The sequence below is a fragment of the Bison bison genome, unplaced genomic scaffold, assembly GCF_000754665.1.
Source record: "Bison bison bison isolate TAMUID 2011002044 unplaced genomic scaffold, Bison_UMD1.0 scf7180017864527, whole genome shotgun sequence".
In the NCBI taxonomy this organism is placed as follows: Eukaryota; Metazoa; Chordata; class Mammalia; order Artiodactyla; family Bovidae; genus Bison; species Bison bison.
In genome coordinates, this window is record NW_011495078.1 from 14,342,120 (window position 1) to 14,362,929 (window position 20,810).

At 40.6% G+C, this 20,810-nt stretch overlaps 1 protein-coding gene across 1 annotated transcript in view; it reads right to left on the reverse strand.

Moving 5' to 3' along the window:
* DNAJC3 (DnaJ (Hsp40) homolog, subfamily C, member 3) overlaps positions 1-20,810 on the reverse strand; it is a 67,249-nt gene that overhangs the window by 31,524 nt on the left and 14,915 nt on the right. The window contains exons 2-4 of the mRNA XM_010831524.1: positions 13,459-13,569; positions 3,726-3,850; positions 1,663-1,737 (exon numbers count right to left, since the gene is read on the reverse strand). Coding sequence (XP_010829826.1) covers positions 1,663-1,737; positions 3,726-3,850; positions 13,459-13,569 — 311 coding nt within the window. The remainder of the gene's footprint in view (positions 1-1,662; positions 1,738-3,725; positions 3,851-13,458; positions 13,570-20,810) is intronic.

Genomic DNA, 20,810 nt, shown 5'->3' on the forward strand with positions numbered 1-20,810 from the left:
CATTGGAAAAGACTCTGATGCTGGGAGGGATTGGGGGCAGGAGGAGAAGGGGACGACAGAGGATGAGATGGCTGGATGGCATCACTGACTCGATGGACGTGAGTCTGGGTGAACTCTGGGAGTTGGTGATGGACAGAGAGGCCTGGTGTGCTGTGATTCATGGGGTCGCAAAGAGTTGGACACGACTGAGCGACTGAAGTGAACTGAACTGACTCCCTGCCACCTGTCCTTCAAGCTCCTCTCTAACAAGTTCCCAAGCAGCAGGGAATATTAGATAAACATAAAATGACACTGAATTTTTTTTGTTTGTTTATTTTAAGCAGAAGAGCATACAAACATGGCTTAAGTGCAGGCCTCGAGGATCAAGTGTCCAGCCAGCAGTGGGCAGTGCGGAGCCTCTGTGTTTTGGTCCAGGTTCCTCAGAAGACTGGACACACCATCTCCTGCCCCAGTGCCCACTGAGGCCTGGGCACTTGCTTCCTCCCTCCCTGTCACATCTCTCTCTTCAGGTCAGGAGATGCCTTCTTTTATGGCACCTGATCTATGAAGCTCACAGTCTGAGAAACCTCCCGTTTGCTAAAGACTGTCTGACCCGGAGCATCTGTCCCACGGGCATGCTGACTACCTTGCAGGCCTGGAGCCTCCTCTGAAGGCACAGGGCCTTCTGGACAGAGCTGCCGATCAGCTAACGTGTTTCAGTGAAAGACGGGGGCAAAATGGCAATGTGTCAGGTGCCCTCCAGGCAGACCTCATCGGTGTGCAATGCTGAACAGTGTACCACAGGGTTTTGGATTGAGGAGTCAATACAGCACAAAAGATAAATGATGGCAAAATGCTGAAAATGACATTGAATTTTATTAAGACCAAGAGTGTCAGCTTCTGATTCAATACAATTAATATCTAATGTGTTCTGGATTTGTCTGCATGTGACTGAGTATTGTGACAAAGGTTAGGCAAACGGAAGCTTTACTTTTATTTTCATAGTGGTTATCATCATAGTAATTAAGCATTTTGATAAACTATAAAAATGTAAATAATGAACAATGAAAGACATACACACACACACACACATATGTGTATATATGAACACTCCAGAATCAAATCCATGTGGAACAAAACAAGTGGGTCTTAAAACAAGCCCCCTGAAGGTATAAAGACACCAGCTAGCTGTGTCTCTTCAAATCCTTTTTCAGGGTATAATCCCTTCAATTCCATGTAACCTGTAACATCTCCTCAACAAATCCAAAATGATTTACATTTTGTAAAGTAGCTAAGTGGCTGGTTACAAAATTTCCTGTTGCAAATCTGTTTCACTGTCCCTTTCAAATCAGATAAAGGGTTTCCTGGGTCACTCAGGCAACTTTCAGAATAGCTCAGCTGACATCTCTAGATCTCATGGAGGACAAAGCAGAACATGAGCTGTATAAACTGAGTGAGGATTATTTATCTGTTCCATACACTTTACCTTCCATCTGTTAAAGTGATTCTTTGATGTCAGCCACTAAATATTAATTTAGGAACTATGATTCTTACATAAACAAACCAAACAATTTTCCCTCTCAGGTATAAAACTATTAAAATGTCTTAATATATAAAAAAAAATAAGTTCAGTATGTTCACTCAAAATAAATCTTAGCAAAGCCACATAAAAACTGAACTTACCACTTTTTTAAAATCATCTTCTGCTTCATCAAGTTTTCCTTGTTTGAGTAATAAGTGACCTCTCTGTAATCTTGCCTAAAAAAGAAAAAAAAATATACTGAGTATACTAAATTTTCTTCAAACCCAAAGAATAAAACTAAATAGGCTAATGAAATACTAATTTTTCTTATACCCACATCACTTGGCCCTCTGAGAATAATTCCTAGAACCAATGACTATAAATTTTGTTAGAGTCTGCTTCCTTAAAAATATTTTTTATTATATCAAATAAATAAAATCTTGGACATGAATGCTCAAAGCAACAGCCAGAAAGTAGAACAAGCCAAATTCCCATCAACTAATTAAGAAGCAAATATGATATGTCCATACAATAGAATATTATTCAGGCATAAAAAGATATGAAGTACTGACAGATGCTACAATGTTGATGAACCTTGAAAACATTACACTAAGTGAAAGAAGTCAGACACAAAAGGCGGTGCATTGTATGATTCTGTTCATATGAAATATCCAAGACAGACAAATCCATAGAGACAGAGAGAAGTGGTTGCCAAGGGCTAGGACAGAAGTGGGAGGTGACAGCTAATGGGAATAGGGCTTCCTTGGGGCTAATAAAAATGTTCTGGAGCTAGATAACAGTGATGTTTGCAGAACCTTGTGAATATACTACAATAAAAGCTGCCAAATTACACACTTTAAAAAAGGGTAAATTTGATGATATGTGAGTTATATCTCACTTAAAAAGTACTTTAAGCCATCATAATAACTTTTTGCAATTCTAATAAAACTTGTTTAACTTGGGACTTTACCAATCAAAGCTCTGGACATAGTTTTTGTTTTTTTATTAACTCTTAATTGCACACATTTACTCCACTATAACCAGAATAACAATGCCTCTTTAACATCCATCAGTCAACTCTGATATTCCTCTTCTGATGTGCACAGTCCCATCTCTTCCAAGAATACCAACTCTCAGATGATGAATGTCTACCATAAGACAGAAACCACACCAATATTTGACTAAGACATATATTACTTTCACAGTACATAAAAATTTCCCTAATCCTTTGTTAAATGCATCAACACACATAAAAAGCAAAATTAAAGCCACTTCAACTGGCTAATAAATACTATAATACTAGGAAAATGAGCTACTTAACCTTTGTGGACAGTTATGTTTAGTTGGGTAAAGTAATAAAATTTGACACTTGTGAACTCCATCTTAAAATAATACAATTATTTCAAGCCAAACATTCACCCACATCTAATCAGTCATCTCAAATCCTTTCTGGATTACAGCAGGACACAAACACACAAATAAATGAACTGCCAAATTAATTGTGAGACAATATAATTGGGTCCTATTATTTTAAGCCATTACAGTGACCTGCCAACTGTCAAGATGTCCTATTAGACCATAAATTCCTCCACTTCTGAAGCTTGAGTGTTGGTTCAGAGCAGGACTCTGTCTAATTCACACTGTATTCTCATCACAGACCACTATTTAATTGCGTTGCTCCCTCTTTAAAACTTTAGTCTTCCCACTACGGCCTTAATTGAAACTGCCGTCAGTCACCTGACAGCCTCTTAATTCAACAGCTTCTCAATCAGCTCATTTCTCAGCCTGCACCCATCCTCCACCCAGATACCTTTCCAAACCACAGAGCTGACATCACTGCCACACTTCCAGGCTTCTCTGGTGGCTCAGCTGGTAAAGAATCTGCCTGCAACGCAGGGATCCCTGTTCAACTCCTGGATTGACAAGATCCCCTGGAGAAGGGATAGGCTACCCACTCCAGTATTCCCGGCCTTTCCTGGTAGCTCAGATGGTAAAGAATCTGCCTGCAATGCTCCTGAAAATCACCTAATGTCCCACTCCACTGTGCCTCCTTCACACACTGTGTTCCGAGGACTGAATCTCTCTTGTTGCCCAGTCCACCACATCCCAGTGGCTTTCTACACCCTCCAGCTATGCCTAGCACGCCAACTTTCACCTTAAGAAACAAATTACCTCTTCCAAGTTTCCTTAAGTTTTCCTTTTAAGAAAGTTTAGGTGCACTTACTGCAGTGAAATCCATCTTCAATTCAATCACTTTAGTTAAATCAGGAAGTGCTGCTTTTGATTTGCCCATAGCTAAAAAGACAGTAGCTCTCCGATAGTAAGCAATATAGTTATCAGGGTCACCATCTGAAAATTAAAATAATAAATATTAACTTGCAGTACTTTATTCAAAAAACCCAAATCACCTTAACAGTATTAAAGCTTGCACTTCTATTAAGAAAAACATTAAGGAAAGAACTTCTTCATCAATACTGGGTCATTTTACCTAATAAGATCACTGCAAATAAATCCAGAACAGGGGTTCAGCAAACTGTAGCCTCTGAGCCAAAAACAAGCCTCAGACTAAGTTAAGAATATTTTTTACACTTTTAAAGAGCTGTCCAAAAAACAGAAAAATATAGACACTATATAGCTGCAAAGCCGAAAATATTTATTATCTGGCCCCTTAGGGGAAAAGTTTGCCAACTTCTGATCTGGAATATTAACTATATTCAACTCAACTTTTATAAATATGCAATTATGTTTGTCTTTGTTGAAATTTTCTTAAATGAAATACTGACTGAGAATATAGATTCTACACTTATTCACATTTAGAATAGTATAGACCCAGTTACAATGATACACTGAATGTGCAATCCCTGCTCTTTCCCAAACTCCAGCTAAAATGACAGTGAAGAAATAAGGGTATGGACCACAGGATGGAGAATGGACAGGAGAGTGAGACCAGAGAGCAAGGTGAGAGTCAGTATCTGAAAGAAGGCAAGCAGCCAGAAAAGAAAAAGGAAAGGAAGGGAAAGGGAAAGAAGAGGAGGAGAAAGAGAAGAAGGGAGGGAAGGAGGGAGGGAAAAAGGGAGGAAGGAAAGAAAGGTGGAAGGTATGGGCGAGGATGTGGAGAGGGGAGCCCTTGTGCACTGCAGGAGGGAATGTGAAATGGTGCAGCCACTGTGAACAGCAGCATAGAGGGGCCTCCAAAACTAAGCACAGAATTACCATATGAACCAACGATTCCATTCTAGGTGTACCTATTCAAAAGAAATGAAAGCTGATTGCCAAGACGTGGAAACAATCTAAGTGTCCATGAACAGATGATGGATACAGAAGATGTGGTGTAAAAAACAATGAAATCTTGCCATTTGCAGCAACATGAATGGGCTGGGAGGGCATTAGGCTAAGTGAACTAAGTCAGACAGAGAAAGACAAATACTGTGTAATATCACTGATATATGGAATCTTAAAAAATACAACGAACTAGTTCTAACTGGACTCACAGATACAAAGAACAAGCTAACGGTTACCAGCAGGAAGAGGGAAGACGGGAGGGGCAATACACAGGTAGGGGACCAAGCGGCACAAACTATTAGGTAAAACCCTGAAGAAGAGGAATTGAAAGCTGGTAACTGTCTACCCACACCAGAGCAGCATTATTCACAACAGCCCAATGGTGGAAACAAGCTAAACGCCCACGGGCGGGTGAGTGGACAAATAAAACGTGGCATATACAGACAACGGAGTATGATTCGGCCTTCAAAAAGGAATCGAATTCTGACGAACACTACAATATGAATGAACCCTGAAGACACTATCCTAAGTAGAATAAACCAGACACAAAAGACAAATAGTGTACGTTTCCACTTCTGTGAGGCACCGAGAGTGGTCAAATGTTTAAAGACAGACATTAGAGTGGTGGCCGCCCAGGTCTGAGAAGAGAGGGGGATCAGAAATGGAAACAGCTGCATAATGGGCACAGAGCTTCACTCTGACATCATGAACAAGTTCTGGATATGGACGGTGGTGATGGCTGCACCACAATGCCAATGCACCTCATGCCACTGAATCACATGCTTAAAAATGGTTAAAATGGTGAATTCTGATTTGTATATTTTACTACAACAAAAAAGTGAAACAATGAGGCAGCCAGGGAAAAACATGGTCAAATGTTTTTATGCAGAAAAACCTTCAGAGAAGATTATGGGTAAAAAAGCTTTTTATTAAGTATTTGAAATCCCCAAATAAAAAGCCTATATAAAAATTTTGGGGGGCATTCACTTTCCCTTATTTTACTATTCAGTTTTTAGGTATTTTAAGATATGAAATGGGATTGGAAGCCCAATTTATAACACTGAACCTATTAAAAATAAGGAATCAAATGTCAGTGGCTCAACCTAGGAATCAAGATTTGATGTGCTCAGTGACACAGGGTCACTTAAATGGCAAATCGAAGCAGCCTCTCCTGGTTCTTCATCTTAAATACTATCAGTTCCCAGAACCCGTGCCCATTTCTATATCATTATACATGACGGAGCAGCTGAACAAGAACTGGTTTAAGAAACATGCTTAGTTTCTCACATTATAAGATTTGATAACATTGAAAATAATAACTTGCCCTATTATCCATCCAAATATAATACAGTTCATTATTTAAATTATATGCAAGCCTACATATGGAAGTATTAGACTTCATTCGAAAACATGTCAAGTGTTTTACTAGTTTATTCAAAATTTGAATATGAGAAATGAAAGTCTAATCCTAAAACTGTCAAACAATTCAAATATGAGAAAATTAGCTCTAATAAAGAAAAATACAACTACTACCTGGAGAAAAACATCAGAAAGCCAATTACAAATGACGCTGTAAATGGGGGCAGCAGGAGGCAGAAACAACACTACCCTTGTGGAGGTACAAAAACTTTTCATTCCCTAGCAGTGAAATGTGTATACTACCATGTGTGAAATAGATCACCAGTCCAAGTTCAACACATGAAACAGGGCACTCAAAGCCGGTGCACTGGGACGACCCAGAGGGATGGGGTGGGGAGGGAGGTGCGAGGGGGGTTCGGGATGGGGGACACATGTACACCCGTGGCTGATTCATGTCAATGGATGGCAAAAACCACCACAATATTATAAAGTAATTAGCCTCCAATTAAAACAAAGTAATTAATTTTTAAAAAAACCTTTTCATTCTTGCTCTCAGCTAACCCAACTCTATCCCTTCATTCATTCAAACTTTTATTCAGCACCACCAGAGACTAAAATAGTAATAATAATAACAACAGTAAGATAATACCTATTCTTAAGAAGTTTACAATCTTCTGCACTGGAATGTGACCTTCGGCAAATCACTAGAATACTCTTTGCTCTCTTTTGTGTAAATGTGAAGAGTAATGTTCATCCCCTTTTCACAAGTGGAGTTTAAATTCAATGAGAAAGCACCACAATATGTTTAAGTACCAAATGAATACAGCTATGGATTTAGCAAAATTATGTTAAGTGTGATACTGGTTTTCCTACGAAGCAATTGAAGAAATCTATCATTTCATTCGTGTCCACCATTTAATCCACCACTTTAGACATTCATTCATACCAGATATACCTAAGACATTCTGCAGGGTCTACCAAAGAAATGCTTCAGCCCCTAGTGTCACTGTCCACGTTAAGACCACGCTGCAGACATGAGAGGCAGGGCATCCTCACTGCAGGAACCCACACTGCGCTTTCTTAAGGATAAAATCTCGAAACAAAACCTGTGTCTGACTACTCCATAAAACTGAAACAGAGGCGAAACTTCCCTGGTGGTCCAGTGGTTAAGAATCGGCCTTGCAGTGCAGGGGATGTGGGTCTGACACCTCATCGGGGAACTAAGATCCCATATGTCACAGAGCAACTAAGCCTGAGGGCCCAATGAAGACCCCATGTGTCCCCAGCTGAGACCTGATGCAGCCAAATCAATAAATAAATATTTAAAAAAAAAAAGTGAAATAGATGCAACTGTTTCAGAAGACTATTTAAAAAGTGACACCAACACTCTTCTTAAATCACAGTTTCCAACCCAAACAGTTCCAAATCTTAAAACTCCTGCCAAAAAATATCTATATGCCAGATGCAAAAACCACATCACAGACAGATCTGTACTATAGTTATCTGTGATGCTACTGAGTTTTAATACATAAACATTTTCCGTGTAAAAATGCATTTACAAAATACACCATGCATAAGTAATTTTCAAAATGTAAACCACGTAATTTTTCAAAAATGAAAATGAGAAAAGGATGCCACAACCATAAATACTGTCAGCTATAACATTATAATAAAAAGTGATGCCTTGATACACCTGATGCCACTACCCAAATTACATTACAAACTCTAACATCAATTTCTAATTACAGGAAAAGTTAAAAAGATAAAGTACATTATGAAATTTAGAAGTGTGGAAGCATAAACATTTAATGAATTTTTTATATAGTCAGTTTAAAGCAATGTACTAAATTATGGGTGATATTTTAGAACTATGGACAGAGATTTGTGATACTGTACAGGAGGCAGTGATCAAGACCATGCCCAAGAAAAAGAAATGCAAAAAGACAAAATGGTTGTCTGAGGAGGCCTTACAAATAGCTGTGAAATGAAGAGAAGCAAAAGGCAAAGGAGAAAAGGAAAGATATACTCATTTGAATGCAGACTTCCAAAGAACAGCAAGGAGAGATAAGAAAGCCTTCTTCAGTGATCAGTGCAAAGAAATAGAGGAAAACAACAGAATGGGAAAGACCAGAGATCTCTTCAAGAAAATTAGAGACTAGGGAACATTTCATGCAAAGATGGGCTCAATAAAGGACAGAAATGGTAGGGACCTAACAGAAGCAGAAGATATCAAGAAGAGGTGGCAAGAATACACAGAAGAACTATATAAAAAAGATCTTCATGACTCAGATAACCATGATGGTGTGATCACTCACCTAGAGCCAAACATCCTGGAATTTGAAATCAAGTGGGCCTTAGGAAGCATCACTACAAACAAAGCTAGTGGAGGTGATAGAATTCCATTTAAGCTATTTCAAATCCTAAAAGATGAAGCTATGAAGGTGCTGCACTCAGTATGTCAGCAAATTTAGAAAACTCAGCAGTGGCCACAGGACTGGAAAGGTCAGTTTTCATTCCAATCTCAAAGAAAGGCAATGCCAAAGACTGCTCAAACTACTGCACAATTGCACTCATCTCACATACTAGTAAAGTAATGCTCAAAATTCTCCAAGCCAGGCTTCAACAGTATGTGAACCATGAATTTTCAGATGTTCAAGCTGGACTTAGAAAAGGCAGAGGGACCAGAGATCAAATTGCCAACATCTGTTGGATCTTCGAAAAAGCAAGAGTGTTCCAGAAAAACATCTACTTCTGCTTTACTGACTATGCCAAAGCCTTTGACTGTGTGGATCACAATAAACTGTGGAAAATTCTGAAAGAGATGGGAATACCAGACCACCTGACCTGCCTCCTGAGAAATTTGTATGCAGGTCAAGAAGCAACAGTTACAACTGGACATGGAACAACAGACTGGTTCCAAATCGGGAAAGGAGTATGTTAAGGCTGTATATTGTCACCCTGCTTCTTTAATTTACATACAGAGTACATCATGAGAAACGCTGGGCTGAATAAAGCACAAGCTGGAATCAAGATTGCTGGGAGAAATATCAATAACCTCAGATATGCAGATGACACCACCCTTATGGCAGAAAGTGAAGAGGAACTAAAGTGCCTCTTGACCAAAGTGAAAAAGGAGAGTAAAGAAGTTGGCTTAAAACTCAACATTCAGAAAACTAAGACCATGGCATCCGGTCCCATCACTTCATGGCAAATAGATGGGGAAACAATGGAAACAGTGACAGACTTTATTTTCTCCAAAATCACTGCAGATGATGACTGCAGCCATGAAATTAAAAGACACTTGCTACTTGGAAGAAAAGCTATGGCCAACCTAGACAGTATTTTAAAAAACAGAGACATTACTTTGCCAACAAAGGTCTGGCTAGTCAAGACTATGGTTTTTCCAGTAGTCATGTATGGATGTGAGAGTTGGACTATAAAGAAAGCTGAGCACCGACGAATTGATGTTTTTGAACTGTGGTGTTGGAGAAGACTCTTGAGAGAGTCCCTTGGACTGCAAAGAGATCCAACCAGTCCATCCTAAAGGAGATTAGTCCTTGGTGTTCACTGGAAGGACTGATGCTGAAGCTGAAACTCCAGTACTTTGGCCACCTCATGTGAAGAACTGACTCATCTGAAAAGACCCTGAGGCTGGGAAAGATTGGAGGTGGGAGGACAAGGGGACAACAGAGGATGAGGTGGCTGGATGGCATCACCGACTCAATAGACATGATTTTGAGTAAGCTCCGGAAGTTGGTGATGGACAGGGAAGTGTGGCGTCCTGCAGTCCATGTGGTCACAAAGAGTCAGACACAACTGAGTGACTAAACTGAACTAAAATTATGGGTGATATTTTACCACACACACACACACAAATTGTACCTTTTACAGTAGGACAGCTCTTTGATCTACAACAGTAACTACAGTAACTGCACAACCTGCTGTCTAAAGGTCAGGAGACCTGGACTAACTCACTGTTTGCAAGAGGCTCTCACCAAGTCACTGGTTATCTGAAGCAGTGAGCATGGCCACACTAAATTTGATGTTTTGTAAATAAGATAACTGAAGTAGAAGACCTACAGCTCTTTTCTCATAAACAAACACCTCTTACAAACATGCAACAGGCCATGATACCACATCACCCCATCCCAATCTACTATATATTCCCATCGACTATAATTTAAAGTCTATTTTCTACGGTTAATTATAAAACATCAGTGTTTTATATAAATTAAAATGATGATTGTCTCAAAACATACAGGTCTTCCTCAAATTCTAGGAAGTGTACCATTTGAGAATCACTGCTACTTGCCAAATTACCATGAAGAGAATGACATTACTATTCAAATTCTGAATGCATTAGCAGTGTCTCACCCTATCCCTTTTCTGAATTTCACAAATAAATTACCATGTTTTAACGTTACTAATTTATGTCTTTCAGTGTAGACAATAAATATTCTATTGGGTATTTTTGGAGAAGAGCCATCTGTGGAATTCTTGTATGGTAGTGAAGCTAAAGAAAAATAGGCAGTCATTTTAAACAACGTTAACAATATGCCATGGCCCTTAATGTTCCTATTAATTTGTGAGATTAACGAAAGCAAATAATAAAGTACAAAATAAGTAGATGTCTGCGGGGAGCCGGCGTGAGGAGCTCCGCCCCTGGCAAAGGTCATGAGGAAGGAGGCTCGGCATACGCAAAGGTGGGATCTAGCCTCAGGAGTCCCCCTGGAAATTCTTGGGCATCTACCCCCAACACCAGAGTCTGCCTATTTTCTGCTTTGTGCTCTCACCTACACCTCTGACAGTACGGGGGGCTGTCCCCCACTACCTCTCTCTGAAAAAGAGTGAACTTACAGCTCCAGTTAATAAAGTTCCTGGGTGTGATAGTGTTTCAACCTACAAACTCCTTTGGAAATCCTCTAGCCTGCCTGAATAGGTTTTTCCGGCCACAGGTGATTGTTCAGAGCCTCCCAACTGTGAGAGGCACGAGATGTTCTAAAATGTCTAAATACAGATTCCTTTGAGCAGTTAAAAAATTGATTAGAAATTTTATTGGTGAAGGGTTTTTCACTTGTTGGGCCAATGTTTGCTGCTAAGTTTCCATATCCCTTACCTGCTGTGTCCCTGGCAGTGTATTGATTAATACAATTGGTGTAAGTAGTAGCTTTAATGTTTGTAACCTTGGACCCTTGAGTTAATTCTTTTTCTTGTTATAGCCCACCACACCTTTGCTCTGTAGGAATGCAACTTTATCTAATGCTTTTGGAGGACGGCGCCTGACTAATCACCTTTAGAGAAAAATAAGTTTTCTGAAGAAAGGGTCTTAAAATGTTAACAGGCCTCCGGGCCAGAAGATGATGCAAATCACCTAAACTTTTGCATATGATAACTTTGCAGGAAGAAAGCCTGGCTTATTGCATGACTCTACCCCTTCCCCCATTATCCTCTATGCATAATTTAAGGTATAAAAACTACTTTGGAAAATAAAGTGCGGGCCTTGTTCACCGAAGCTTGGTCTCCCCATGTCGTTCTTTCTCTCACTTTCTGGCTGAATTATTCAGCCTCTTTTCTCCGCTGAATTTCCTCACTGAGCTATCCTTATTTAACCACTCTTTATATCTTTAATTAACATTTAAATAAGCTGTTGTTTCCTCATCGCCAATGCTGTCTCCCCTTCAAATTCCCTGGATCCACTGGGGCTGGACCCCAGCAGACGTACATGTTTCTGCAACTATCCTCGCAGTAGCAAGAAAGAATATTTTTTAAGACTTGCATTATCGAAGGCAATAACTGCCATGCTGCAGCAATGAAGACAACTCAAATCACGGAAAATTGTGGGCTTGGGACACCCGGCCACACAGCACAGGCCTCTAGCGAAAAGTTAACTAGTACAGACGGTCATGCCAACAAACTGTGACTTTCCAAGGCCAGCTCATCATCAAAAGTGCACATAGTTAAAAAAAACCCTATTAACACACTAACTCTGTTTTTAGAAACGTCTTAATTTTCAAAGACACAGTATTTCTATATTCCTTACACATGTGATTGTCCCCTATTTTCAAAGAAATCTTTACACACAGTTCTCTCATCTAATCTTCACAGAATGCACTTTTTTGAGCGGCAGGGTAAAAACTGCTGGGAACATGCAGGTAACTTCTTATTTAAGCCTACATTTTCTTACATAACTTGACCAACGTCACAGAATTATCAAGTGGCAAAGCTATGATTAAAATCTGGGTTTCCTATTATTCCAGAGAGTTAGTAACATCAGTAATAAAAATCTAAAAAGCATGAAGAAAAACATCACCAAGCCAAAACCTACTTTTTGTTGATATAGTAAATTATAATAGAGTAATTCCTTTAGTGAGCAGAACTGTATCTGATTAAAAATGTTTCACTCCTTACTCTGCAGATTGACTTGTCACTCTTAACCACCCCAAATAAAGGTGAGACTATATAAGTAAATTAAAAAGGAATGAAGAGTATCAATGTCAAAAGCTTATATAGTGACTCATAAGAAAACCTTTAAGACCTCATTCACACCCTATTAACATTTATTCTGGCCATCTCATCTCTCATAGTCCTGTAAGATTAAACACTACAAAGACAGTTGATGCTACGGGCAGACACAAGCAAGCAGTAAAAAGTAACAGATTAAGGGGCAGAGGGAGTCTAACCAACAATGAACATGCAATGAAGTGCAGGATTCCCCCAAAGACCTCCAAGTAACTATTACATTGTTGCTCTCAAATCATCAAGAAAATTAAACTGTATTCAGTGAAATCTGTTTCAGAAGGCAGAAAAATATATACAGTACCTCCATACCTGCAGGTTCCACAACCACGGATATAAATACTTGGGAAAAAATTTTCTCAGAGCTATTTACAGAGCATCTGCGTTACATTTACATAGTATTTGTACTATATTATGTATTATAAGTAACCTAGGGATGATTCAAAGTATACAGGAGGATGTGTGTAGGTTACATCCAAATACTACATTCCTTTTATATGAGGGACTTAAGTATCCACAGATCTTGGCATCCAAGGGGGTCCTGGAAGCAATCCCCTGAGGCTATCTAGGGATGACTATTGAGTCTCGATTACATTGAAAATTTTCTCATGTTAGACCCATATGTACTCAAGTGTTGTGTATATACTTTATTAATCTATTTCACCCAGAATCCTGTAAACATTTTAAAATACTTTACTTAAACCATAAATACTATTTATTTTAAACGTAATCCCAAAAAAGCGCTACAAATCAGAATTCACCAAGACGGCCACTGCGTGTTTGGACGCCGAGATACAAACCTACTGCAGCATGAAACTGAGATAACGCATCCGCGAGCTGTCCGGCTGCGAGCAGCTTCTTGCCCAATTCCAGATGCTTCTCAACATCTGCATTTACTCCACATTCAGCACCTAAAGTCAAACAAAAAAATAACAAATTAACTTTCCATGAACCACAAGTGAACTCTCACCAATACAATGTTAAAAATATAGTTGTCTGCTTCAATCATCTACCCAGATGAAAAAAGTCACAGAAGCTGAAGTGAGCTAAAGAAAGCAACAATCAAGTACAGGGCTTCATTTTACAGTGTATAAGCCACCCGAAAATATATCCATATTAATAACCTCATCAGTCCAAAGAACATACCTACTCTACAAAATACAAGGAAAATTGGGTAACACAGTAACTAGCAAAAATACTTAAACTTTCTTGGTCAACAACAACAAAATTAGAACTGCTTTGTTTAACTAGAATCTCACTTTAATGAATATTAGAATTCACAGATGTATAGAACAGTCTTTTGGACTCTGTGGGAGAGGGAGAGGGTGGGATGATTGGGAGAATGGCATTGAAACATGTATAATATCATATATGAAACGAATGGCCAGTCCAGGCTCGATGCATGATACTGGATTCTTGGTGGTGCAATGGGATGACCCAGAGGGATGGTACGGGGAGGGAGAAGGGAGGGGGGTTCAGGATGGGGAACACGTGTACACCTGTGGCGGATTCATGTTGATGTATGGCAAAACCAATACAATATTGTAAAGTAATTAACCTCCAATTAAAATAAATAAATTTATATTAAAAAAATAAAACAAACAAAAAAATAGAATTCACTATAATAATCAAGCGGAGAAGGCACTGGCACCCCACTCCAGTACTCTTGCCTGGAAAATCCCATGGACAGAGGAGCCTGGTGGGCTGCAGTCCATGGGGTCGCTAAGAGTCGGACACGACTGAGCGACTTCACTTTCACTTTTCACTTTCATGCATTGGAGAAGGAAATGGCAACCCACTCCAGTGTTCTTGCCTGGAGAATCCCAGGACGGTGGGCTGCCGTCTATGAGGTCACACAGAGTCGGACATGACTGAAGTGACTTAGCAGTAGCATAATAATCAAGAACTTATTGAGCAACTACAGGGCACGAGGCACTGTTCTATGTATTTGGGATAAGTGAGCGAAACAAACAAAACCCTCAGTCACTCGTGGCACCTGACATTACAGCAGCAGGAGTCAGACATAAGTACGGGAGGTGAAAAGGAGAGCTGCCTGGGTTGGGGCTCAGGAGCAGTGGGGCTTTCAGTATTAAACAAGGTGGTCAAGGACTCACCATGCAGGTATCTAAGAAAAGAGTTTGCCAAGAAGGACGACCACCTAGTGCGAAGGCCCTGGGGTGAGGCGCCTACCAGGTATGTTCCAGAAACAGCAGGGAGGTCTGGATGACCACCACAGAGCCAGCGAGGGAGACGACAAATGAGATGAGGTCAGAGTAGTAGAGGGGCCTGACTGTTTTCAGCTTTGGTTTCACTCTGAGCAAAATGCGGACCTAGTGAGGAGCTGGGAGTAGAACAGCATCATCTGACCGACAGGCCAATAATCAACCGACGTGCCGCCTCTCAGCTCCACATCCATGCTCCAGTACGGACTGTAATAACGGACTGGGGTGGGTAAGCATTTTTCTTTACATTGAGCACAATGCTGGGCTTTGACAGTAAAGGGCGCTGAAGGGGCACTGCGGGAAGCTCCCCTCCTGGTTCCTTTCTTCTGGCCCCTGCCGCGGCGTGTGCAGGGGGCCCACCTCCAGAGGGGCCCTGTCCTAGCCACGAATCCAGGGTCCAGTCCCTAGGCCACCTGGAGCCTCGGTCACACACCACCTCCCACGAGGACACCACACACCTGAGAAGGTGGCTTCTTGCTTCCCCAGCTGCTGTGGACCAGCTCTAGCCCCGGCAACTCAGCAAACCTTTCTATCAACAAATGGGCTGCAACTGCACTGTCTCCAATGAGATCTGAACCCCAGCCTTGGGGAGGGGACCCCCTCCAGGCTGGCCCTTCCCTGGGGGACTGCCTCTCGGTTCTGGACTATCTATCCCACAGAGTTCCTTTGACACCATTAAAGTCACCCTCCTATCGTAACAGTTCTTTACATTAAACTTCCTCTTTTAAAATAACCATGAGGTTTCTGTCTCCTGAAGAGAACCAGACTTTCATACACAATTGGTATTGGGAGTAATTCCAAGACACAGAGCCACAAAAATGGGATTTAAGGAATGGTTTGGTCATGCCCTTGAGCTTGAGCGCTGTTGCTGAATTCTGTGTCAATGAGAAATGAGTTAGTAATTTATAGCAGGTATAGAATCAATTAATGAAGATATCATTTGCCGTTGACATGCTGCAAACTGAGACACACGGCTGGGAAACCCAAGTGGCTGCTGCACTTGACCATAATGGCAGTAATGATGAGAATAAGGACTGTGGGATGGATTCCTCGGAGCACACTGCAGTACCTAAAGAGGAAAGAAAAGCTCAGGGCTAACTCCTAGCTGAGAGATTCCACGGTAGCCCCTAAAACAAACTCTTAATGTTTTGTAGCCATAGCGATGATTTAGCTGGAAATTAAACAGAAAATTTAATTTTCAGGATCGCTGAATTAAAACAAAAGTTGAATTCAGAGCCTCTCCAAGTCTCTCCTAAGGTATTTAGAACATATTAATAAAGAATGGGACCCTCAAACTTAAAATGGAGACATCTGGTTGTAACCTACATGAAACGGACCAACTTAACCTCCCAGACCTTCTGAGCCTGCCTTACCCACAGAAGAAGCTTGCCTTCCATCGTCAGTGGCACCTCGGCTTCAACTGCTTAAAATTCCAAGGAAAACCACTCAGGGCGGAAGCCATGAAAGGCGATGCTCACTCAGATACACCTAACCACTCCAGATGTCACCAGGCACATATATTACTGTGACCTATAGAAAACAATTTACTACTCAATGCTCTGTCATTGCCTAAATGGGAAGGGAATCTAAAACAGATGGGATATATGTGTAACTGATTCACTCTGAGGTAGAGCGGAAACTAACAACATTGTAAAGCAATGATACTCCAATAAAAACTTAAAGAAAAAACAGTTTATACACCAGAAGAATTGCAAGACTTTGCTGATAAACTAGCAGAAACCGATGGAACATGCGTGGGAATGGATTCTAACGGTTTTAGATCAAGAAGAGTAGAATATAATACTGTATCTGGTCTCATTAACTGGTGTGTGCCCACCTTCTAGAATAGAGGTCAGCAAACTGCTTTGTAAATAAAATCCTACTGGAACACAGTCACGCCCCTTCACTGCACCTGGCTTAATGCTGCTTTCATGCTATAATGCAAAGTTGAGTAGTTCTGACAAAAATCACATAGCCCACCAAACTTCAAGACAACTATATTGAGAAAAGTCTTCTGTCAAAATTATCTTAAACTTTTCTCAGTACTTACAGTTAAAAGTCTCAGTTACATGGAAAATCCTTATATTGGGTAATATGCATTGAACATTATGTATTTATTAATCTATTTCACCCAGAATTGGTCAATATTTTTAAATATTTTATTTAAATAGCAAATAATATTTATTTTAAATGCTATCCCCAAAAGGGATTATAGAATTAGAATTCACTAAAATGGCTGCTGAGTGTTTTGGTTCCAAGATACAAACCTCCTGCAGCATGAAGCTGAGATAAAGCGGCAGCGAGCTGCCCAGCTGCAGGAAGTTTCTGATCAAGGAGAAGCGGGCTCTGCTGCTACGGTGGCAAAGAGGGGTATGCCTGGACCCTAGGGGACTCTCTGGGGCCTTAGTCCTTCCATGCCCAACACTAAAGATTAATTTTAAACTATAGCAACCAAAAAACAGGGCAGTTGAGCACTCAGACCCTTTAGAAATGAGGGTTTTGGTTACACCATCAGGTGAAGAAGCCAGAGGAGCTGAGGTTCCAGCAGAAGGCACGAGCAGTAAGGGACAGGAAGTTAACAAAGGATGCCATATATGTCAACTATGACCTCATGACTAATTACAGACTCAAGATGCAGCGGCTTTGCACATGTTCTCTTTGCTTGTTTATACACATCTGTTTATTGGTATCGGAAAAGGAAACGGCAACCCACTCCAGTACTCTTGCCTGGAAAATCCCATGGACAGAGGAGCCTGGTAAGCTGCAGTCCATGGGGTCACTAAGAGTCGGGCACGACTGAGCGACTTCAATTTCACTTTTCACTTTCATGCATTGGAGAAGGAAATGGCAACCCACTCCAGTGTTCTTGCCTGGAGAATCCCAGGGACAGGGGAGCCTAGTGGGCTGCCGTCTATGGGGTCACACAGAGTCGGAGACAACTGAAGTGACTTAGCAGCAGCAGTTTATTTGTATATAGTCAAGCCTCACAATTCAGACTGTGTCTCAGAATTTGCCCACTCACTAAAATTTATCTGTAACCCCCTAAAACTCATTTGTAATCTCCAAACTAATATTCAGGGCCCCCTGGCGGTCATTTGAGGACATGTGTATGTGCAGAACGGTAACACACCGGGACACTTGAAGAGCATGTTCCGGCTGAAGTCAAACAAGGTGATTCTCCTTCTTCCTGTGTCAGCTCTCATGTTATAAACAAGTGTCCTCTATGGTTTTTACTTTCCTTCTTTTTCACTGATTTCACTGTTTAAAACTGGCCCCCAAGCATAGTACTTCCTAATGTTCCTAAACACAAGAGAGCATCCTGGGCCTTTCAAAAAAAATACGTTTGGGGAATTCCCTGGTGATCCAATGGTTAAGACTCTGAGCTTCCACTGTCAGGGATGTGGATTCAATCCCTAGTAGGGGAAATAAGATCCTGCAAGCTATATGGTACAAGCAAAACACTTTCAAGAAAAGAAAACATGTTTGTCAGATAAGCTTCACTCAGACATGAATGATAACGCTGCTGGCCATGAATTCAATGTTAGTCAATTATATTAAACAAGATATTTTTAAACAGAAAGTCACACAAACAAGGTTACATTTTGATCTGTTGACAAACATGTAGTGACCTGAGGCCTTGCAGGATCCTAAGCCCGAATTTTCTCCCACGTGCAGTGGTTTAATATTTGCTAATTCAACATTCATAATGACATATGGAGTATAACTACCATGAACAAAGAGAATTGACTGTACTAATCATATTTTCTCCAGTTTCCATTTTTATTTACAAGCTGTTGAAATTAACTTTACAATTTAGTTTTTATATAACTAAGTACCAAACAGGACAGTGGTAATTAATACAGTCAGTAATGGACCCAGTGACTGTTGAAAACACCTTAACCAGGATACAGGCGAGCGTTTCTTCATTTACAAGAAGACCTGCACCTTGTTAGGTAGAATATAGACTCTTTTTGTTGTTCTAAAGTTCAAATGCGTGTAGAAGGGGCACATGGAAACTAAATGCCACAGCATTTCTCTTTCACAATGAAAATGATGTTGCGCTTTTCAGTGTGCTAAGGAGACACTGCAGGGAAAACAATCTGAACAGCCATCACTTGAGAGGGTGGAGACAGGACTGGGAAGGAGCAGAAGAAATGTCTCTGGGGTGCTGAGAGTGCTCCAACCCTGATGATGGCGAGGGCTGCACAAGCACATGCAGTTATCAAAATCCAGCAAGTATATACTTTAAAACGGACATTTTATTGTATACAAATTTTACCCCTGCAAAAAACAAATGCTAATGACATACATGTTAAAGTATTTAGGGACATGTGCACTGATGTTATTTTGAAAATTATTTTTTCAAAAGGATTAATGGATAGAAAAATGCCCAGATGGATATGTATTAAAAACATGTGTAGTAATTACATTAAGAGTAGAATTTAGGTGATAGGTACAGGACTGTACACAATAAAATTGTTTCAACTTTACACCATGTTTAATAATAAAATGTTGGAAAAGCATACAATACAGTAAGTGTTAGGATGGAAGGAATACACAAAGGGCTCTGGGAGGGCACAAGTAGAGGCACCTAACGCCTACAATTAAAACTGAATAAAATTTAACATTCAATTTGTCAGTCTCACTACTCACAGCATAAATGCCGCTTAGCTAATGGCGAGTGTGTGGGACAGTAAGGATAATAGAGAACATTTCCCAGCATCACAGAAAGTTCTCCTGGACAGTGCTGGGTTGGGGGGACACGGTGTTCCCTGAGGTCTCCCCTGAAGGACAAGTGAGAAGGATGGACCTATGTGCCAAGCCTGAAGAGGGAATCCAGCATTCTGAACACAAAGAACATCGTATCTTTATAAAAGCCAAGAACTCAAGATTAATGAGGCTTTCCGAGAACTCAGAGTCCAGTACCGCAGCCAGCTCTCCTCTCCACCATGCCTTCGCTACTGAGTGGGTCTTTCTCACTACTTTCTCTGCTAGAAGATGCCAGTAAACAGCCAGAAGGAAAGAGGGAAATCAATCAAGTCCCAGTGACAGTAACTCAGGTAACATGATGCTGACTAGACCATGTAGTAGCAGCAGTGCAAACAGAGAAAACAGACTGCGGAGAAAAATTACCAGAGAGGAAAAGGCTACACGTGACTTACGTCAACTGTCTGAACAGGGGTCAAGTGAAGAAAGAGATGGAGTCCAGGAAGACAGCCAGAGAAAACTATCTGAACAACTGCCTGCCATTTCAATCATCAAAAGCTAGTGAATTTCTGATTTCATCTAATACAGCAAAAAGCCAAATGAAATACACTTTACCTTACTCTTCACCCTACTAAACAGAGTAGCTTTTCATATGCCCAGTCTGCATTTTCTGGGTTTCTGTGTAGTGTTTTATTACACTGGTTGCCTGCTGGAGCCCTCTAAATAAGGAAGGAAATAGGAAGGGGAAAAAAAAGAAGGAAGGAGGAAACCTTAAATTGGCGGTCTCCAAAACTCAGGGTCCTAAAGCTACAATTCAAAGAGATAAAATGCACCCCTAGGTTTATAGCAGCGCTATTCACAATAACCAAGACATGGAAACAATCGAAAAATCTCCATCGACAGATGAACGGATAAAGAAGATGTGGTACATATACACAGTGGAATACTGCTCAGCCATGAAAAAGAATGAAATCATGCCATTTGCAGCACCATGCATGGACCTAGAGATTAGCAAACTAAGTGCAGTCGGTCAGAAAGACAAATACCATGCACTTAAATGTGGGGTCTAAAGTATGACACACATGAACTTATCTACTTCTACAGAAACACACTCACAGGGACAGAGAGCAGACTTGTAGTTGCCAAGGGGGACAGAGGGACTGGAACTTTGGGATTACCGTTTTATATGTAAAATGGATAAACAAAAAGGCCCACTGTGTAGC